The sequence below is a fragment of the Zootoca vivipara genome, chromosome 6, assembly GCF_963506605.1.
Source record: "Zootoca vivipara chromosome 6, rZooViv1.1, whole genome shotgun sequence".
Lineage (NCBI taxonomy): Eukaryota > Metazoa > Chordata > Lepidosauria > Squamata > Lacertidae > Zootoca > Zootoca vivipara.
Window position 1 is genome coordinate 59,998,770 of NC_083281.1, and position 19,191 is coordinate 60,017,960.

Sequence of the window (19,191 nt, forward strand, 5' to 3'; positions counted from 1 at the left end):
TATATCCTTGTGTGGTTATAAAGGAAGTTTCTGAACAGGGCAGACTAGCTAAACCAGCCATTCCTTTCCTTAGCCCCCCTGGCTGTGAATGGAGAACAGTACAGTGCTTTTAAATTGTTCTTGTGGAAACACAGGGTAAAAGCGACCGGCGTTTCTTCCAGGGCACAGAATGTTCACTCCCAAGGCTCTAAAGCGTTGGAACACAAACATTTACAGGCAATGTGTCTCTCGCATACAGACACCCACCATGGAGGACCCAAACAGTCCAGTAAGCAGCACAAAAGCAGTTTGCTAGGGTGAGAGCAAAGGAGCTAGAGGTAGGCATGAAAAACCTATGTGTGAAGGATGGGCATATGGGAGCCAATCAGCAAGGGAGATATAGGTGGCTGGGGTGGCATTGGCAGGAGATGACATCTTTGGGAAGTCAAGTTGTTACCCCATCGATGTTAGAGGCTGCTCTCAAAGCCCCAGAATTCTGACCAATGGTGAATGAGAAGGCCATTTGGAAGATCTCCTTGCTTAGGGCAAGGTTAGCAAATGTCTGCCACAGCTACTGCCATGCCTTTAAAGCAGCAACAAACACTTCAGAGGAGGCAACTGTCTTGAAACTTTTAAAATATCATATGTGTGTAAAAGTAAAATATAAAATAATCTTCCTGACCTGTTCTGTGTATGTTTTGGGCTTTACTTCTTTTTAAAAATGTCAAACTAGCATCTATCTGCTAGACGGTTTTTTCCTCCAAAAGGTTTAAAGAAAGATGGGTTTTCCTCTACTAAACTGTATTTCAAAAGGAAACTTTGCTGCTATGGCATGATGTGGGACTGATGGCTTGTTAGCTGCCTGCCTTCCCCTTCCCTGCAGTCTCCTAAAATGGTTCACAGATTATCAAGCTGCCACCCCACCCAGTGACTCAAACTAGAGAGAGAAGCAGTGCCAAAGGAACACCTGGTCTGATACAAAACATTTTTTGGAGGAGTGGGAGGAACTCCTACCAAAGTGGGTCAGCCAATTAAGAGGAGGGCAGACTGACCAGGCACTGAAGAGAATGGCTTTTAACATCAACAAGCACTTTGCTTCCCTCTCACATAGTCACCAGGGGCAAGTGTCTGCACACCTAAGAATACGTAACAAGGACTGGGCATGATCAAGCAACCCACATTGCAACACTCTTGCTGCCTGCCTTAGCTAGGGGATTTACACTGATGGAAAACTGGGGAGCAATGGGTTCTCTTCAATCACAGAAGATGCAAAGAAGCAAGGTCTCTCAGAGAATGTCACACACCAGCCAGAAAGTGGGCCTAGAGCTCAATTTAGCTAAACCAAAAGACCAATGAAATGATGTTCTCTGCTAACACAGGAACCACACAATGCAAGGCATTTCCCCCCTGCAACGCAACATGCACTTTTCCTGAATGGTGAGGATTTAGGAACAAGTCCTTAAGCTACAGAACCACAAATTCCTCAGCCTGTCTCCACAAAAATTTCCCTCTGGGGGAATATAATCTTTGTTTCTCTAAGCCAGGCATCCCCAAACTGCAGCCCTCCAGATGTTTTGGCCTACCACTCCCATGATCCCTAGCTAAGAGGACCAGTGGTCAGGGATGATGGGAATTGTAGTCCAAAACATCTGGAGGGCTGAAGTTTGGGGATGCCTGCTCTAAGCCATCCTCTTGCCCAGAATGATTCACTGGTGGCTACACATCTGGAAGGGGCTACATAGTGTGCCACAGATGCTCAACATGATTTTCTGCAACTGTTCAGAGTACAGAGCCAAGGCAACATCAGAAGGCAACTATGGAATAGGAAACAACACAAGCCCACAACACAAGCCCTTCTGCCGCAGTTCAGAAGGGGGTATATTTTTAGTTCTGTTAGCTCAACTCAGGAATACTCTGGCCTCATCTTGCACTCCAAGGCAAGAGTTGTAGAGCCCAAACTATCAAACTGCGAACGCTTCAGCCTGCTGACCACCAAATTAGCAAGCAATCCAGCAGGCCTCCACTAACAATGGGAGAGCTATGTCAGGACAAGGAGAATGTCTGCATTGAACTTCCCAAATTTGAAGTTCTAGCATATTATCAGCAACTCATACCCTGAGAAATGTTGGGCCAGAAACCTCTTCAGTAAAGAGGAAGAGATGTTGGGGCTTACAGGGCCCCTTGCTTTGCACATTTGCCTTCTCAAACAGCATCTGAGGCTGGGGGCTGCTTCCAAGCACATCCTTCTGAAGCACCTGTGTCATTTTGTCACAGCTTCAGGCATTGGTTTGAGAAATGGCTTCAGCTGCTCTCCCCCCCTCATCCACTCCGCACCCTCCCCAGCCCACAGGGGCCCTGGTTCACTCCATCCTGTCATGAGGAGGCAGGACTCTCACAAGTCTGAATGTGCAAGGGCCTGCCTTCTCATCCCTTTAGACCCTTCCAAGGCAACCCTGTTTAAATCTGTTATGTAGCTGCAGATTCTGCAGAGACAATGGGCACCGGGTCAAAACTGGGAAGGAAAGAAAACGGGTGAGCATAAAAACACGAGCATTTGGCATGCTCTGCTCTTGCCTGTTTTGCAGGCTGCCTGTTCCACAGGATCAACAAGGCCACATCCCTCACCCCTTTGGCCTCTGTATTGGTGTGTGTTGCTTTTCCCTTCCCTGGGGGTGAGCAGTGGGAAAGGGGTGGGTGGTGGTGGGAGAGTGCTGCCTAGGGTGAACTATACATACAAAGGTAATTTTAATTAATTTATTTATTTCTTTACACATGACTGAAAGTGATGTTACAGTACATAAGTTATTTACAACTGTGCAGTAATGTGTTGCAAAATAAATTATCTAGAAGGCAGCAAAAGTACATTGTTAATGAATATAAAAACTGTACAGCTTTTATGGGATACAATTTATCTTTATACGAGTATTGGCTCTTGTAGTGTTTTATCTTTTTTTTTTCAAGTTATGTTCTCAGAAAGAGAAACAAAATGCCCAAGATTAAAGGAAAAATATATATATTTATATATATTTATATATATATATATATTTATAAACCATACGGATTTTACTCCATTTAAAAACTGAATTGCAAAGTCCTTGCTCTGCGCCACTTATTGTACAGGGTCAGGTGGCTGCTGCCTCCCCATGGTTTTGAAGGATACCTGGAGCATGTCCTGGGTCTTGAGTCCAGTGGCCTGGCCCTTGTCTGTGCCACCTCCAGGGCCTGGCTGAGTGCTCTCTTCTTCTTTTTTTATCATCAACTTATTTTACTGTAGCCTGGATGCAAGAAGAAACCAAAGAACTCTCCCACCCCTCCCCAGAACCCACCTACCCCCACAGTTTTGCCCTGCAGTTTATCTGAGGAAAGATCCACCCACAGGCAAATGGGGGGGTGGGAGGAATCAAAGCGCTTGAAACAACTGCTGTGATTGTGAGTGTCAACGGCCCTGGTCACCTCCCTTCCGTTTGGCAGCCGATGCAGCACAGAGGGGAGTGTCTCAGGATTTCTCTTGCTCCCTGCTTCCATCGGTCTCTCTCCTTCCTCCCTCCAGTCTGGTAAGATGCTGCTGTGCGCAAGCTGCCTACCTTCCGACACAGCAACTGGTGTGAAAGGAGCTGCCTGCACCTCACCTTCCCCTGCTCCTGCTACCTGGTGTGCAGGGAGACAGTGTGAAGAAAGTGCCATTTATTTTCTCATTGATTTTTTTTCCTGCTTCCTCCTTGTCTGACTTGGGATTCATCAGCAAGCGGTTGGGGTGTGTGTGAGCGCCTGCACCCATCCTCAGGGGGCACCCACCCATGCCAGTTTGCAGTGAGAATGTCTCCAGGCTTGGTACTGTCATGCCGGCAAGAGCACAAAGTCATCGTTCACGTCCACCATTGGCACGTAGAACGAGGGCACCTCGTTCACACAGAGCGATTTGTGCCCTGCAGGGTCCAGCTCCTGCACCTTCAGCTGCCATTCCATTCGCTGCACTGCATTTAAGGCCGCTGCTTCATGTTGCTGTCGCATCAACAGGCAAGTCTGGACCAGAAAAGAAAACCAAGCACAATTAGGTTGGGGGGGAGCATTTAAAATGCTGATGTTAGCCTGGGAACAGCCCAGGACCCATAGAGCAGGGATAGCCAATCGAGGGCCCTCCAGATGATGTTGGACTACACCTCCCATCAGTCCCAGTCAAAATGTTCAAGGGTTAGGGGTGGTGGGAGGTGTAGTCCAGCAACATATTGAGGGCACCATGTTGGCTATTCCCGTGGACTGTCCTCTTGATAGAGATCTTCTGGGGTCCCAATTTCTGTTTTTAGCTATCTGTTGTTGAAGAAGTTTCCATCTCACTAGGGTTTTGGCATTTAATTATACCGCTGTTAATTCCTGCTTTTCTGACTGCTACTTTTTACTGTTTTATTCATTAGTGTTTTGTTGTAAGTTGTGCTTTTCTATTGTTTCATCTTATTCTTGTAAAAGCAGAATGTTAACCATAAATAGGATCCAAAGGCCAAGGAGCTCATTTCAGAGAGAACCTAGGTCCTCAGATAGTAGCTGGTGTGTGAGGAGATTCTAAGCAGGCACTATGATCTCTCTTCTTGGGCCAATTAAGGATGAGATAAGGAAAGGGCCAGGAATAAGGCATTCAGTCAATTTTTAAAAGTAATACAGCAGGTTATTAAAATTTAATTGTTAATGCAAGTACTTATAAAAGACAGCAGGCAGCAAACATCAACTCAGAAGACACATTCATTCTTCTCTCACACACAGAAGGGGATGTCTCATCACAGATGGTGCCTGCTGTGCTGAGTGTGTGCTTCCTCCAAAAACAAGGAAAGAATGCTGCTTTCTTCAAAACTATGAAGTATATATGTAGGTTTAATTTATTAGAACGTCTTTTTTACATCAGGCAAGAGCCTTGACAAATTTTCAAGTTCTGAAGAAAGGGAGAAGGCAGCAAAAGGTAAGTGGTTGCTGATGGAGAACACATGCTTGGGTACGACTGACTGAAAACATTTACATTACTGATAAATAGGCAACGAGGCATTAGCAAACCTGGGAAATGAACTCAAGAAAAGCAAATGTTTTTGAGTTTCATGAACAGCCTGTTATCAGAAATGTAAACATTTCCAGTCACTTATAACCTAGTACGTTTTCTGTACATTTCAAAGTCTAATGTAAAAAGCAGCTGACTGTATGGGAGGGAATGAAAGAAGGAGTTGTGCCATTTGCAACTGGACCTGCTTTTTACAATGCTTACTTGGAAGGCTGGGAACAGGGAACATTAACTGTGGTGTGCCTTCTCCTCCAGAACTGATACCATTGGGGTTGTGTCAGGCACCAAGAAAGAGGTCTCCTGACTCAGAGAAGGTGGACGATGAGCAGCTAAGTGAACTTGGCAACCCCAACAGAATAGTTTAAGGGAGAAGATAGGATGGGAGCAGAGGAACTGACAGTGAAGAGCCAGCTGAAACACCACCAGATGAGAGGGGCATCTGGAGTAATGGGCCCTGTGAGCCTGCTCTGCGATGGGAAAGCACACAATCAATAGGGTGGGTGTGTGCTCAGTCTACCCGGAGTACGGCACAGTGAGATGTGGACTTATTGTAAGGTTAACCTCAAATGTTACCAGTTCTCGGGAGTGGGAGTGATGCAGAGGCACAACCTCCAAACCATGAAATAGAGGCAAACCTCAAAAGATGTTGAAGAAAAAAGCATTCTGACTGTCAGATGTGAATCATAATGTATTTCAAGTGTACCCACTCTTCGTCTGTGGCAATAATACCGTCTTTATTTCTTGGATGAAAAGTATATTTGCATTTTGTAACAGCACATGAAAGCTCCGCTTGGAAAATATGGAAACCTTGAGTGCATCATACCTTTTCCGACACAGAAGAGCCCAAAGGTTGTTACCACAGCTCCACTGGCTACTGGTCTGTTTCTGGGCACAATTCAAAGTGCTAGTTATGACCTATAAAGCTCTGAAAGGATTAGGTCCAGGCTATTTGAAAGACCATATTCTCCTATACAAACCTGCTGGGGCTCTGAGATCTTTGACGGAGGCCCTTTTCTCAGTCTGCCACCCTCATGGGTACACTTGGTGGGGATGTGGGAGAGAGCCTTCTTGGTGGCTGCACCTAGACTTTGGAACTCCTGTCCTGGAGCAGATAGACTGTCTCCCTCCTTGTTGTCCTTCTGCTGACAGGTGAAGACCTTTTTATTCCAACAGGCCTTTAGGAACTGATTGTTTTTAAGGAAAGCGCTGGTGCTGTTATGTTTTTATTGCTGTTGTTATTTGTACTTTTAATAAATCTTTTTATATATTGTCTTAATTCTATTTGTGTTTAATAACTTTTTAATACTTAAATTTTCTGTTTTTCCATTTTATCTGTAAGCTGCCTACAGTCCCAGTCAGGTTAAATGCAGGATGTAAACAAACAAGAAACAAACAATCTGAAGCTGCCCTAATTTTTTCCTGCATTGTTGGGGGTTGGACTAGATGAGCTTTTGGATCCCTTCTAACTCTACAATTCTATGATTCCAGCTGGTTTGTGTCCATGTTAACCATGCTCAACACCCACAGCACCTTCAACTGGGAAGCATCAGATGCATTGTGTTAGAGATGTTCTGTGGTGACAATTATTATTGCCCCACCCCCACCCTTCTGGACAGAAATCACTCCACACTTCAGGCAAGAGGGCCTACTTCCCAAGCAAGCAGCAGCAAGTGGTGAGAACCAACTTGCTTCAGAAGAAGTCTTTATTTCCAACCCTCTCTACTAAAATGCGGAGGGGGGGGGCGGTTTTCCCCAAAGACCTGGTGCTGCCAATGCCTTGGCTTTACTGCTCACCTTCATCCGGTCATACTTGTCATCCACATCCTGTAACCACGAAATGAACTGGCGAGCATTGAAACGATCTCTGACGGATTTGTTTTCATCTCCCTGAGACATAGAATGAAGGGGAGTTTAGGAGAGGCAAACACAGACCAAAATAAGTTCTGAGCTAGTTTTCTCTCCCTCCCCCCACCACACTCTCTCTCACAAACAACTATGACTCACGGCAGAAGAGTCTAAAGCATGCAGGTGGAGGGGCTTCTACTTCTGCAATTCTGCTGGTCCTTTGGAAGAGAATCTCCCTTGGATCTTTCAAATTGGGATAACCGATATGATGCCCTCCATGTGTTTCTGGACTACAAATCCCATAATGCCTGACCATACTAGGTGGGGTTTATGGGAGATATAGTCCAATATCCAAAGGGCACCATACTGACTACCATTGTTTTAAGCAAAACCCTCACCCCTCCAGCTATGTGGCATCAAGCATCTTCCTTTCTTAGTGCATGTATTGGGAACTGAGCTCTAAATCAGATGAAAAAGATCAATACAATGGAGAGCTAATAAATTTTCCTTAACCCGCCTAGTGCATGGGGACCGACGTCTGCAATGCAGCACTTGCTTCCCACTGAAGTGACAGCTTTATGGCAAGCAAGCAAAGCGGCTGCAAAGCACGTGGCCAGTAGGAGGTGCTGGTGTCATTGCTCTGTTCAGCTGCAGCCACTTGTAAATTCTTTTCTTGCTGCAAAGCAACACAGGGTGCTCAAGTCTGACTCATTTACAGCTTCAGATCTTTGGTACTTGCTGGTACTAAGATTATTTTGGGGTTGGGAAGAAAATGCAGGTGGAGAACAGAGCTTCAGTTTCCACTATCCCATAGTTGCCCAGCATTTCTTTTTTTACTTGTAAAAGCTCTGAAGCAACATTACTAGCTTAACGAGAAGATGCAATAAAGAATTACAAAAGCAAACACCGTGTGGATAATTTAGTGTTGCTCACCAGGAGACCTGCTCTCTCTCTCTCTCTCTCTCTCTCTCTCTCTCTCTCTCTCACACACACACACACACACACACACACACACACACACACTTTTGAAGAATTATTCGATCCAGCCAAAGTACAAAGAGTGCAGATTCTTTTGGGCACAGGCCCAATGCACGAGTGATTAAGTCAGAGCCACCTTGGTGAGAAAAGCGTCATCTCTGCCTCACCCACTCATTATCACCATCAGAAGACAGGCCCAGACCTGATTTTCCAGAGGCATGTTGTACACCTCCGAATCCAGAAGCATGGTGCATGCGCTGAAGGGCACTGCTTGATTGGCTATTGTCCTTGCTGCTCGGCAATGAACCCTCAATATCTCCTGTTCACATGACACAATCAGCTTCTCCTGGAGAGAGGAGGACAGAGTTACCAAGGAGCAAAAGGCACCCCTGCCCCTGAAGGGTAGTGGGGAGGCCTGCCCCCCAGCAGCCTTTGGACACCTAAGCATTTGCTGTTACCCGCTCAATGCTATGCTGGAGGCGCAGCTTGCCACGGACTGCTTCCTGCTGCTTGAATAGCTCCTTGAGGGGATCTGCCAACGATGGAGGAGGTGCAATCTGAAATGCAGAGAAAACAGAAAAACGTCACAAAGCCGCAGCACCTTCAGCCACCACTTCTGTTTCCAATGAACGGATCTGTTCACATTCAAGCAGTGCCTGGAGCAGTCTTAAGTTTCCTGCTGCTGCAGTGAGGTCAAGACCCAGCCACAGGCATCCTTGCTCCAAAGAGGGCTTTGTTTACGCAGCAGGACACAGCTGGGGCTAGCTCTCTCATGTACTCTTCCTGTTCACCTCTCAGGCAGAGACATCCCCTCCTCCCAAACACACCAAATGTCTGGCTGTTTATGCTGTGGAGTAGAAAGCAGGGAAGCGGCAGCTCTTTGAACCAGTCTAACAAGATGCAGCTTGGAGTGGGATTGCCATCTCACTCCTGCAGCAGACAACATATTCAGCAATTTACACCCTGCTCTTGCATGCAGGAGAATCGCCAGGCTCCCCTGAGGGTTCAGTCAGGATGCTGTTTTTTTCTGATACTCAAACCAAGAGGCTGTTAATCATTTATGTGGCTTTGGAGTACACACTTTCCAATCCATACCTAATTTATCTCCATACACCCCCCCTTTCTTGGTCCCCTTTACACTAGCATCTCCCAAAGTTAAAATATAGTCTCTCTAAGGAGGCACAGAGAGCAGTTCTGATAAGTTTGCCACCAACAGCCTGTTTAAAATCAATAGCCAACTTGCATGGTGTCTTTTGTTGCAACTGTCAGGTGTGGATGTCAATTAAGCAGGCATTTTCATTTTCCCACCTGAAATTTGTGTGCTATTGGCACAAAGCAGTCTGTTATGGGACCACAAGCAACTCTATTCCACCCCACTGCTTACGGTTTCATTGCTCTACACTGGGGAGGAATAAGTGAATATTCAAAGCTGAACCCTTTGCTTCTTTAACTTTGAAGGCTTGGACAGTAATTTTCTTGGCTTTGGGATGCCAGCTTTTGTTAACCCCTGTGCTACAAAATAAGAGGTGGGAGAAGAGAGGTTATTTCCCCCCCCCCGCATCTTGTAGCTGTCTCTCCCCCCCCTTAGGGGCCCCTCTCCATGCTGATTTTGCAAAGAACAGAAAACAGTGAGCTGAAAACTGACTGCTGCATGGTAAAGCAAGGAGCAAATGCTGCCGCCCACTCACCAGCTGATTGTGATGCTTTCCACAAGCATACTTGTAAGGAATTCAGCTCTACTCTGCACGTCGTTCAGTACTTGTCTATTAGCTTCCACAGGCCAACACAGCACTGAGGCCTGAGTTCAGCTCCTTTAGAGCCTAGGAGTCCATTCCTCCCCAACAGATGCTTTTGTACCTGCACATTTGTACCCTTGTTGCAGAACATAAGGAATGTGCCAAGAGGCTGCAGAATGCCAAGTTGGAAGCAAAGCACCTACAACATTGTTAGCACCAAAGTTCATGCCCCTCTTTCTGATGGGTCAGCTGATAAGCAGAACCTACTAGTGTGAGCTTTGTTCCATCTATTGCTTTAATTTCCTCCTTCTTGTACTCAGATAAATAGGAAAGGTCCTTACCATTGACACTGTCCACACTGGCAGTGGTGCCTCACTAGGGTTTCAGACAGTGTTTAAGATGCGGGGATTGAACCTAAGACCGTCTTGCATGTGCAGCATGTGCTCTACCTGGACAGTGATCCTTCTCTTAAGTATTAAAAAAAAAATCCAGTTCACATGGTTGTCAATAAAGGGCTGATTCAAATAGGATCACAGGAAGCTGCTGTCAAGAAAGAGAATGGTGGGGCAGATCGGGACCTATGTCAATCAAATACAAAAGGGTATTTAAGATGCCTACTTGAGCAACTGGCTCTGAATCGCATTGGGGAGAGAGACTTTAAGAAGCTGAGCTGCTCTGCAGCTGAGTTCCCTTCCTACCATCAGGGATGCAGACCAGAGTTTCTATTAAACTGACTATAGGTTATGGTTAGTCCAGTTTCAGAGCCACAGTGCTCTGGTTTATTTTGTATTCTGCCTTGACCTTTTGCCTGCTTTTTATTTTTAGTAAAGTTTCATAATTTAACCTATCTGACCTCTGAAGTGTGTGTGAAACTTCAAGAATAGGATCAGAGTTGTAAGAGACGAGCACACTCTTCTGAGGTCTGGGAGAGACTTGGAGAGTGTGGGATGCCTTTACATTCTGAGCAGCTTATAAGGAGACTGTCTGGAAAATGCAAGGTGTGTGGGTCTCAGAGTTCCTGGGTTTCAGGAAGTTTAGAGGGTCTGCCAGAGAAACAAGAAAGAGGTTTAACAAGCTGAAGAATATTGTCATTTTTCTATGCTCCTCTGGATGGAAACTTGCAGATGGGGACAGATATACCCCTGCTTTAAGTCATTTACATACTGACTTCTCTCGTATATTATTTACTACAAAGCTTGATGACTAAGCTCTTTAGCGACGAAACGTCTGATTACCTAGAGCACTGAACCACTGGTATATCCCAAGTGGACTCTTCATTACTGTGTTTGCAATGGTTCAAGATAACATTTAATATGGAACGAGAAGAAATGAGCACTGAACCACTGATATATTACAAGTAAACTCTTTATTTACTGTGTTTGCAATTATTTAAGATAAAACCTATTTGGGAAAGAAACTACTTTTGCTATTTTTATGGACGATTGTTGTTTGTTTACAGATAGTTGCCTTGGTGATATTATCTTGTGTCAATTGCAGTAGTCATTGTATCACCACCCTGTTCATTGTTTTATTGTTAGAGAAATGAGTAAGCAGATTTGATCTTGGACTACAAAAGCCCTGCTTTCCCCAGCAATTTGTGTGTGTAGGCTGGTCCGAGGAGTGCTGGGTGCACTGGCTCAGAGCCTTTTTAAAAGTAATTATTTTGATGCATCCCAAGTCTCCTCCTATCTGGGCTGCAAAAGTAAGTGGGGTGGTGGTGGCAACAACAACCCCACAGATTCGAGTGCACTAGCACTGATGTGGGAGCCTCTGCCAAGGTAACAGATTTCAGGTATACCTTCCCCAGGGCTACAGCATGCACTTGTGATGCAGGAAGGGTAGATATTGCTGGTAGAGTTGGATTTTTCCATGCTAGCACAGTTTATAAAGACAGCAAGCGGTGTAAGGTTACTCACCACTGGAATGTGCAGCTTGCTCAAAGGTTTGCCATCCAGCAGGTATGAGCCTGTGTAGGTGACATACTCAGCGTAACACTGGGGTGCTTGGGGAGTGATGTAGCAGAGAATTTTCCGCTTCTCCTCAATTTTCTTCCTGATCTGTAGGTACTCAAAATAGGGATTGGACCTGTCGCTGTGGTAAGGTTCAATGTCGTCCAACTTGATGGCATCAACAATTGCAGCCAGTGTCTGCTGGATCATCTCCCGTGTCTGCTGGGTGGAGGTGTTGATTTGCTGCTGCAGCTGCTGATTGGAGCGCTGGAACCTGCGCTTCCGCGGATGTTGTGCCTGGGCATCTTCCTCCTCTGAGACACGCCCCTTTGCTCGTGTTGAAGGGGCAGAAGCAGGGGGGAACTCTTTTTCAGAAGTAGTAGTAGTAGTAGTAGTAGTTGTTATAGTAGTAGTAGCAGTAGCAGTAGTAGCAGCAGTAGCAGCAGCATTCTGTTTGTTTTGATTGGCAAGCATCTGGGCTCGGTTTCTGGTGATCCGTTGTGGGATCTCTTCAATTTTGGGGGGCTTTGGGGGTTCAGGGACTGGTTTGGGTGGTGGCTCTGTGGATTCTAACTGGGTACTCCCTTGCAGCACCTCTGTCTGAGAGGAAGGGATCTGGCTGTTGCTTCCAGGTACCACTACGTCTTGAACATCAGTGCTCTCAGTTCTGATTGCTTGGCTCAAACTAGCTTGAGAACCACTGTCTGATGCAAGAGTAGCTGAGGAGAGTTCTTCACAACTGGTTTCCTCCTCCTTGGTCTCTGGCTGAGCAAGATCTGCTGGTGTCACCTCCTGAATATTCTGGGGAGCCTCCGCTTCTTCTATATTTTTCTGTTCCGGGGCACTTGATGCTTCTGGCACAACTTCTAGTGAAATCTCATTGGCCTTTTGCTCATCAGCTTGTAAATCTGGCTCCTCAGGAAGGATGCTCTTTTGGTTAAGAGTTAGGTCATCCTGCTTGTTTGTAGCCCCCAAAGACACCCCAACATCCACAAAGTCTGCACTGGTGGTTTCCTGATCTGCCGCATGAGTGTCTTCAGCTGACTCTTCCAATTCTTCCTCTGGAACATCTTTTGATTGAAGTGGCAATCCTGGTAAAGAGAAAGGACCCAAGTCTAAGTCATCCTCTGAATTTGGAAATGGATCAGGCCATGCAGCTTGTTCCTCGGGATTTACAGGGGCAATGGTGCTCTCTTCCAAGTTTTCCAGAGCATTAACAGCCTCCACTTTCGATTCTGCTGGCATGCTAGCTGGCTGCAAAGGTGTGTCAGATGCTTCCTCTGGAACAGGCTTACTACCATTACTAAAGAAAGTGTCTAATCTAGCAGGGGAATCTGCATATGAAGTCTGCTGTTCTGCAGTCACCATTTCTGTTGGAACTGCTTCTTCAGCATCTTCCTTTGCTGCATCAAGCCTTGATTCAGTCACTGAGAGAGAGTATGAAACAGGGGAACTGGGATGTAGGGAATCTGCAGAAATGAAGGGCACAGGTGTGGGATGCGTGATGTCTGGAGAACAGAAAGACTTTGGGGAATCAGGGCCCTGTTGGGGAGATTTAATGAGCAGCTCTGATCCCACTGTCCAGCTGACAGCATGATCAGAAGGATTGCCAATCAAACTCGGAGGCACAGGAGGATCCAGATTTCTTGATAGAGTGGTCTCCCACTCCGTACTATTCTGTTCCAGAATGCCAGAGCCAAACTCATTGTCTTCAAGTGGTGGTAAAAAGCTGGACTCTGGGGGCATAATGGAAGCAGTTGCCTGTTGCTCTTCTGTGGCATCCAAAGGCAGGCCAAGATCTGGAGGGAGAGCACTTTCAACAGAAGGGGCAAGCAGCTCATCTCTATGAGAAGGGGAAGATTTGGCTTGCAATCCAGAAAATACACTTTCAGGGGACTGAACAACATTGCCCGCAGTTCCTGGTGCACAATGCAATGCCTCTGCTTTAGGGGATGGGACTCCATAGTCTGGTGAATAATATTCTGGGGACAAACATGGGAACTTTTCTATGGGAATGGAGGGGAGAGATACTTTCTCCTCCATCAAGTGCTGAACCGGAGAATCATAATTAGAAGTGGCTGGGACACTTTGCTGCCTGAAAAATTTGTCCCCAACATTGAACTCTTCCTCTGCAGCTCTTCTGATATCTACAGACATTGAACGGTGAAGATTTGTGGAGGAAATTGTCCTTGTTGGGGTCTGACTTGGGTTCTCCGGGAATCCACTTGAAGAGTTGGAATATCTGTCAAAGAAAGATGGAGAACAAGCATTCATGGACATGGTGGATATGGGCAATGAATGCTGAGAGTCAGCACAGTCAAACATCAGATCTGTGTAATCTTCATTACTGCAAGATGGAGTCCTTGGTGTCTGCATCACCTCTTCATAGCTTGGGCAAGAAACAACAGATGCTGGTGTTGGAACCCCTGTTGGCCGGTTCTGATCTGGCCTTGGAGACGCAGGTAGGATTTCCTTCAGTTGGGGGCCAGCTATCCAATCCTTGGAATCCACCCCAACAACAGGTTGATTCTTGTTATCTGGGGATACTACTGGAGCCAGTGGGCCTAGATCTTTGAGTTTCTTGTCCTTTAACTGAGTGTCAGGAGCTAGTGGTTTCTTTGTAGTCAAATCCAGACTCCTCTTGCGCATATCCTCATTGGCCTTGACTTTGTCTTTTAATTTGGGGTCTCCAGATCTATGCCTCATCTTCTCCATTTGTTTCATTCTCTCTTTGTGTCTCTTGTGGCGCTCTTCAATCTCAAGATCTTTTTGGCTCAACATCCTCTCAAAGCTGGTCATCATTAGGTCACCATCTCCCAAAAGCTTTTCCCTGGGTCTGATGTCCTTCTTGGTGCCTTCTTTGGGTAAGGTTATTTTATCATTCCCGTTGCTCATTTTAAGACACTCTGATTTGTCCTTTTCTTGATTTTCCTTGAGTCGTTCCTTTACTTTGAGGTCATTAAATTTGGGTGGTTCCTCTTTTGATTTGTCTTTAAGAGTGATCACTTGAGAGCTATCCTTGTCTTTGGCAGACTTCTGCTCCTCCTTGTGGTGCCTAAAGAAACCATCAGTGTGTTTGTCTCTGTGCTTCTCTCTCTCCTCTTTCCACTTTTCTTTATGCCTGTCCCTCTTCTTCTTCTCTTTGGTTGTGCTGACTGTGCTGGAGCTGTACGCTTTGTCTTTCTCTGCCTTCTTTGGAAGTTCTCTTTCAGTATCATTCTTTTCCTTTTTTTCAGAAAACAAATACTCCATGGTTTTGTCCAGTTCTTCTTCAGCCTCTGTTTTTGTTCCATAAGAAATGCTAATGCCTTCTCCATCCATGGCAAAGTCCTTCTCATACTGAGTAGAATCTTTCCTGTTGCTGGAGTCTTTAAACTCATCTGTTTTATCTTTCTTTTCCGCTTTCTCTTTCTTTGCTTTTTCCTTTTCATGGCTTTTTTTTGACGAGGATGAAGAATGCCTGTGCCTCTCTTTCTCCTTGAGTTTATCTGGAAGGCAAGGCAAAGGCAGAGACTCCTTAAATTTCTCTTCGGTGGCATCTGCAAGTGAAAGGTTGGAAGACTCAAATATATTGGTGAGTACAGGGTCTTGCCCTCTGTCTGTGAAGCTATCAGAAGAAATCTCACTGATTTTATCATTGGAGTCATCTCTGTATTCATTGAGGGCTTCTTCCTCCAGTTTCTCCAGCAAGCTCTTTTCTGCTTCTCCGCTTTTCGAAGACCGTTTCTCCTTAGTATACTCTTTATCTAGCTTTTCCTTGTGCCTGTTTTTAACCTTCTCTTCCCCAGCATGTTTCTTTTCCACCTTTTCGGGGAATTTCTGCTTTGCCTTCCTTTCTTGGGCTGAGTCCACTGAGCTTCTCTCCTTCCTGTCTTTATACTTCTCTACTGAGTCTTTGTCCTTCTTCTCTTTGTGTTTTTCAAAGGAGCTTTTCTCTTTTTTCTCCTTTCCACCCTCTGGTAACCCTTTGTCCTTCTTCTTCTCTTTTGACTCTTTGTCTTTCTGTTTCTCAGTGGAATGCTGCCGATCAGAGGAGTATTTCCTGTGCTTGTCAGGGACATAAAGGTCTCTCTCAGCTACCATGCCATCATCTTTGTCTTGCATGCTATCCATACGATGCATTTCGTTCCCAAGACCCTCTCCAAGTTTGAACCCACTAAGGCTGTAATCATCCTTCTCATCTTCACTTTCATCTGTGAAGATATCCAAGATGTTATACCATGTCCTCTCCCGGCCTTTTTTCTCATCCCTCCTTTCGTGGAAATCCTCTCTATCTCCAGAAAAGTTCTTCTCTTTCTTCTCTTTGACTTGGTCTAGTGAACCCTTTCTCTCTTTATCTTTATTGTGAGGATCTTTATATTTCTCCTTTGTATCTTTCTTCTCTTTAAAACCTTTATCTAATTCTTTGTCCTTTTGGTTTTTTTCCGGCAAAGCTTTCTCATTTCTCTCTTTGTCCTCTACTTTGGATTTCTCCTTGTACTTTTCTGTTTTTAATTTCTCTTTCTTGTCTGGCACATCTTTCTTCTCTTTTCCTGAATGATGCCTATCCCAGTTCTCCACATTTTTCCCACTAAATTCGGGTTCAGATTTTTCTTTGAAGAATGTTTCACAGCCATAGTCTTTAAATTCATCTCTGTAGGATTCTTCTTGTTTAATTTTAACTTCTTTTCTATCTTTAGAGCTATCGGGCAAATCTCTTCTCTCTCTGTTAATTTCACCAGCCTCCTTTTCCTTTCTCTCTTTAAAGCTTTCAGCAGAATCCTTTCTTTTCTTTTCAGGCAGATAACTAGAAATACTTTTATGCTTTTCAACTGGGTCCTTTTTCTTCTCAGAGTTCCGATCAACATATTCCCTCTCTTTCTTTTTTAGAAAAGTGTCTTTTTCATTACGTTTCTCGCTGTACTCCCTCTTATCTTTTGCTTTACTATCCCGCTTCTTGTCTTTTATCTCCTCCTTCACCGTTTCTATGATGAGTTTTGTCACAGTGTCATTTTGAATTTCCCTGTAGTCTGTCACTGGCGAATCCCAGCTATCCTCTCCTTTGAAATCAAAAGAAGAATCAGATGACAAATCTGAAAACCACCGATCTTGCTGATCATCAGAGAGGCTGAACTTTGTGTCCTCACTTTCTAAAAACTGGTTTTTATTACTAAACTCTTCAAAGCTGGGCTCCTCCCTGTAACCTTTGTCTTTTTTACATCTCTCTTTCTCCTCTTTCAGGGCTTTCTCCTTCTCTGGTTTTGCTGGTTTTTCCTCCTTCGGTTCATTTTTCTTATCAGTCTTGAACTGCTTGTCCTTAGATTTTTTCTTTCGTTCTTCCTTATGTATTCGAGGTTTTTCCTCTTTAGGAGATTTCTCCTTTATGGGTTTTTCTTTTTCCAATCTGCTGCTCTTTTCTTCTCTGAAAGTTTTACTGAGATCTTTACTTGCCTCCTTGGCTTTTTTCAAGGATTTCTCCTCTTTGGAGGTTTTTCCAGCATCGTCTTTAAACAGCCACTCCTTCTCCTCAGATTTAGTTTTCTGAAATTTGTCTTCCTTCTTGAAGTGCTCCCTCTCATGCTTAAGCACTTTGAGCTTGTTCTCAACAGGGCATTCAGTCTCCACAATCAAAGCCTTATCGGTCTTCTGCTTAGAGTCCTCATAGTCAAAAGAAAAGGCTTTGATTATTTTAATGTCTTGGGTGGCAGGACACTGGCCTCTCTCTTTGTTTTTGTGTTTGTGTTTTGTTTTATGCTTTTTTACAACTTTCCCCTCCTTGTCTCGCTTTGGAATAGCTCCATCAACACTGGCATGGAATGAATTTTTCTTCTCCACAATCACAGCAGCTCCATGTTGGGCACGCTTCTTGGGCTCCTGCTTCTTCCTCACAGGCTTCAATGATTCCAGGCTTGAGTCCTCAGACGTGTAATCAGACTCACTGGTCAGCCTCGTCCTTGTTGAATCTGATAAGGAACTGACATCTGACCAGGCTGGAGAAGATACTGTTTTCCAGTTGTCTGTCCTCCAGTGCTTGGAGTGCTGCTCTGCAAGGGTAGCGTTATGCTTCTGAGACCCCAAACTCCCATGGGAAGAGGCAGAAGAAGCAGAAAGGGAATTAAACAAGGATGACTCCTTTAACACCAATCTGGAATCCTTTACACAGGTAGCACTTTGTACAGAGTCTCTGTCATCCTCCTCACTCTCCAGGTTTTCACTCTCTGATTCAGAGGAACAAAACTTGTCATTTTTTTTGCCGAACCGAACCTCTTTGCCCTTTGCTTCCTTCTTGCGCTTCTTCTTCACTTTGCTTTTCTCTTTCTGCTGTTTGGGATTAGAAGGTTCTCGAGCCTTGTTGCTGGGGAGGATAGAATGTGTTGTCAGACGCAGCTTTTCCCCAGTCCCCACAGGCAGGCTGGTCTCCTCTTCATCAGATGTGTCTGAAAGGATACGATGGGATGCTTTCTTTGGTGTGATTGTGCTGTTTTTAGTATAGGTTTTTACTTCCATCTTGGGGATGGAAATAAAACTATTTGCTTTAGTCTCTTTCCTGTAATCCTTTTTCAGAAGATGTTTATCATCAACTGGTGGGACCCTGTCCTGCTCATCATCCTCATCAAACTCATATTCATCCTTCACGGGTGTGACAGCTTTGGGAGGCTCCTGGTTCTTGGCCTTGTGTTTCAGGCCCTTCTCAAACTCAGAGTCTGTGTTGTTGCCATCAATGGAACTGGATGGTGCAAACGAAGGAGCATCTTCCTCTTCCGAGCTCTCTGAAAAAAACAAGAGTACAAATAAAGGGTAAGGTACGACACCTACTTTCACCTGGAGCTGGAGCATCATTCTCCACAGAAACCTGCTCACAATACCTGAACAGACAATCTATCTTCCATGTGCAAAGCATAGCTGTGGCTGCTTTACCTACTCGGTGGTCTGCTGGGTCCTCTGGAATAAAAGGCCAAAGCTGCGCAGGGGAGTCAATGACAGGAATCCATTTGGAGCATCTGGGCAGAAAGGGTGCAAATCCAATAAGAGCGATTGCTGGGTGTAATATCCATTTGTTTCAAAGGGGACTGCTTCCATAAGTTGCAGCACAGCCAGACATCTGCAGTGCCAATTTATTATCAGGCAAATGGTGCATCCTTTCCCCTCATCTCAGGTGCTGCCTTTTTTTAAAAAACACAGGAGCATTGGTCATGCTCAGCCCCATCCCTACCACATCCAAGCGTTTCACCCTCTTACACGCCTCAAAGCTACCACACAGTATTTATATAGGGCTTTAAGGGGATTTGGTGTGCACGCCATCACTGTTACAATAGAAGGTGGATGTGAGATCTGAATGAAGTATTTACAGCTCACGCTCTTGGCTAATCAGGACTTCTTTGCACAGACTCCCCATCACTCTGCAAAAGCTTCCTCCTATTGCATTTTCTCAAAGGTTCACCTATTCATCCCTATTCAATACAGTACAACTCTACCTTTTACAAGCTTTTACTTGCAAAGCAATGCTGGCCACAAGTCCTTTCTGCATCTCTCTTTGCCAAGCAATTTTTTAAAAAAATTCCATCCCTGCTAAGCTTCAAAACCACTTGCACAGTGCATCATTATGTTACAGCATAGAACATGTGGCTTGGGGAGGATGCAGCAAATAGGCATCATAGTGCATCCTATAACTGAGGCTTGTTAT

At 45.0% G+C, this 19,191-nt stretch overlaps 1 protein-coding gene across 6 annotated transcripts in view; it reads right to left on the reverse strand.

Annotated features, from left to right (window-relative positions):
* ANKRD11 (ankyrin repeat domain containing 11) overlaps positions 1 to 19,191 on the reverse strand; it is a 224,623-nt gene continuing 205,432 nt past the window's right edge. For 4 of the 6 annotated variants that reach the window (XM_060276042.1, XM_035116920.2, XM_035116923.2 and 1 more), the window contains 5 exons: positions 11,496 to 18,277; positions 8,302 to 8,400; positions 8,046 to 8,189; positions 6,815 to 6,907; positions 1 to 4,002 (listed from right to left, as the gene is read on the reverse strand). In XM_060276042.1, the coding sequence (XP_060132025.1) occupies positions 3,817 to 4,002; positions 6,815 to 6,907; positions 8,046 to 8,189; positions 8,302 to 8,400; positions 11,496 to 18,277 (7,304 nt within the window). In that variant the 3' untranslated portion in view covers positions 1 to 3,816. The other 2 variants (XM_060276043.1, XM_060276044.1) reach the window with 2 other exon arrangements.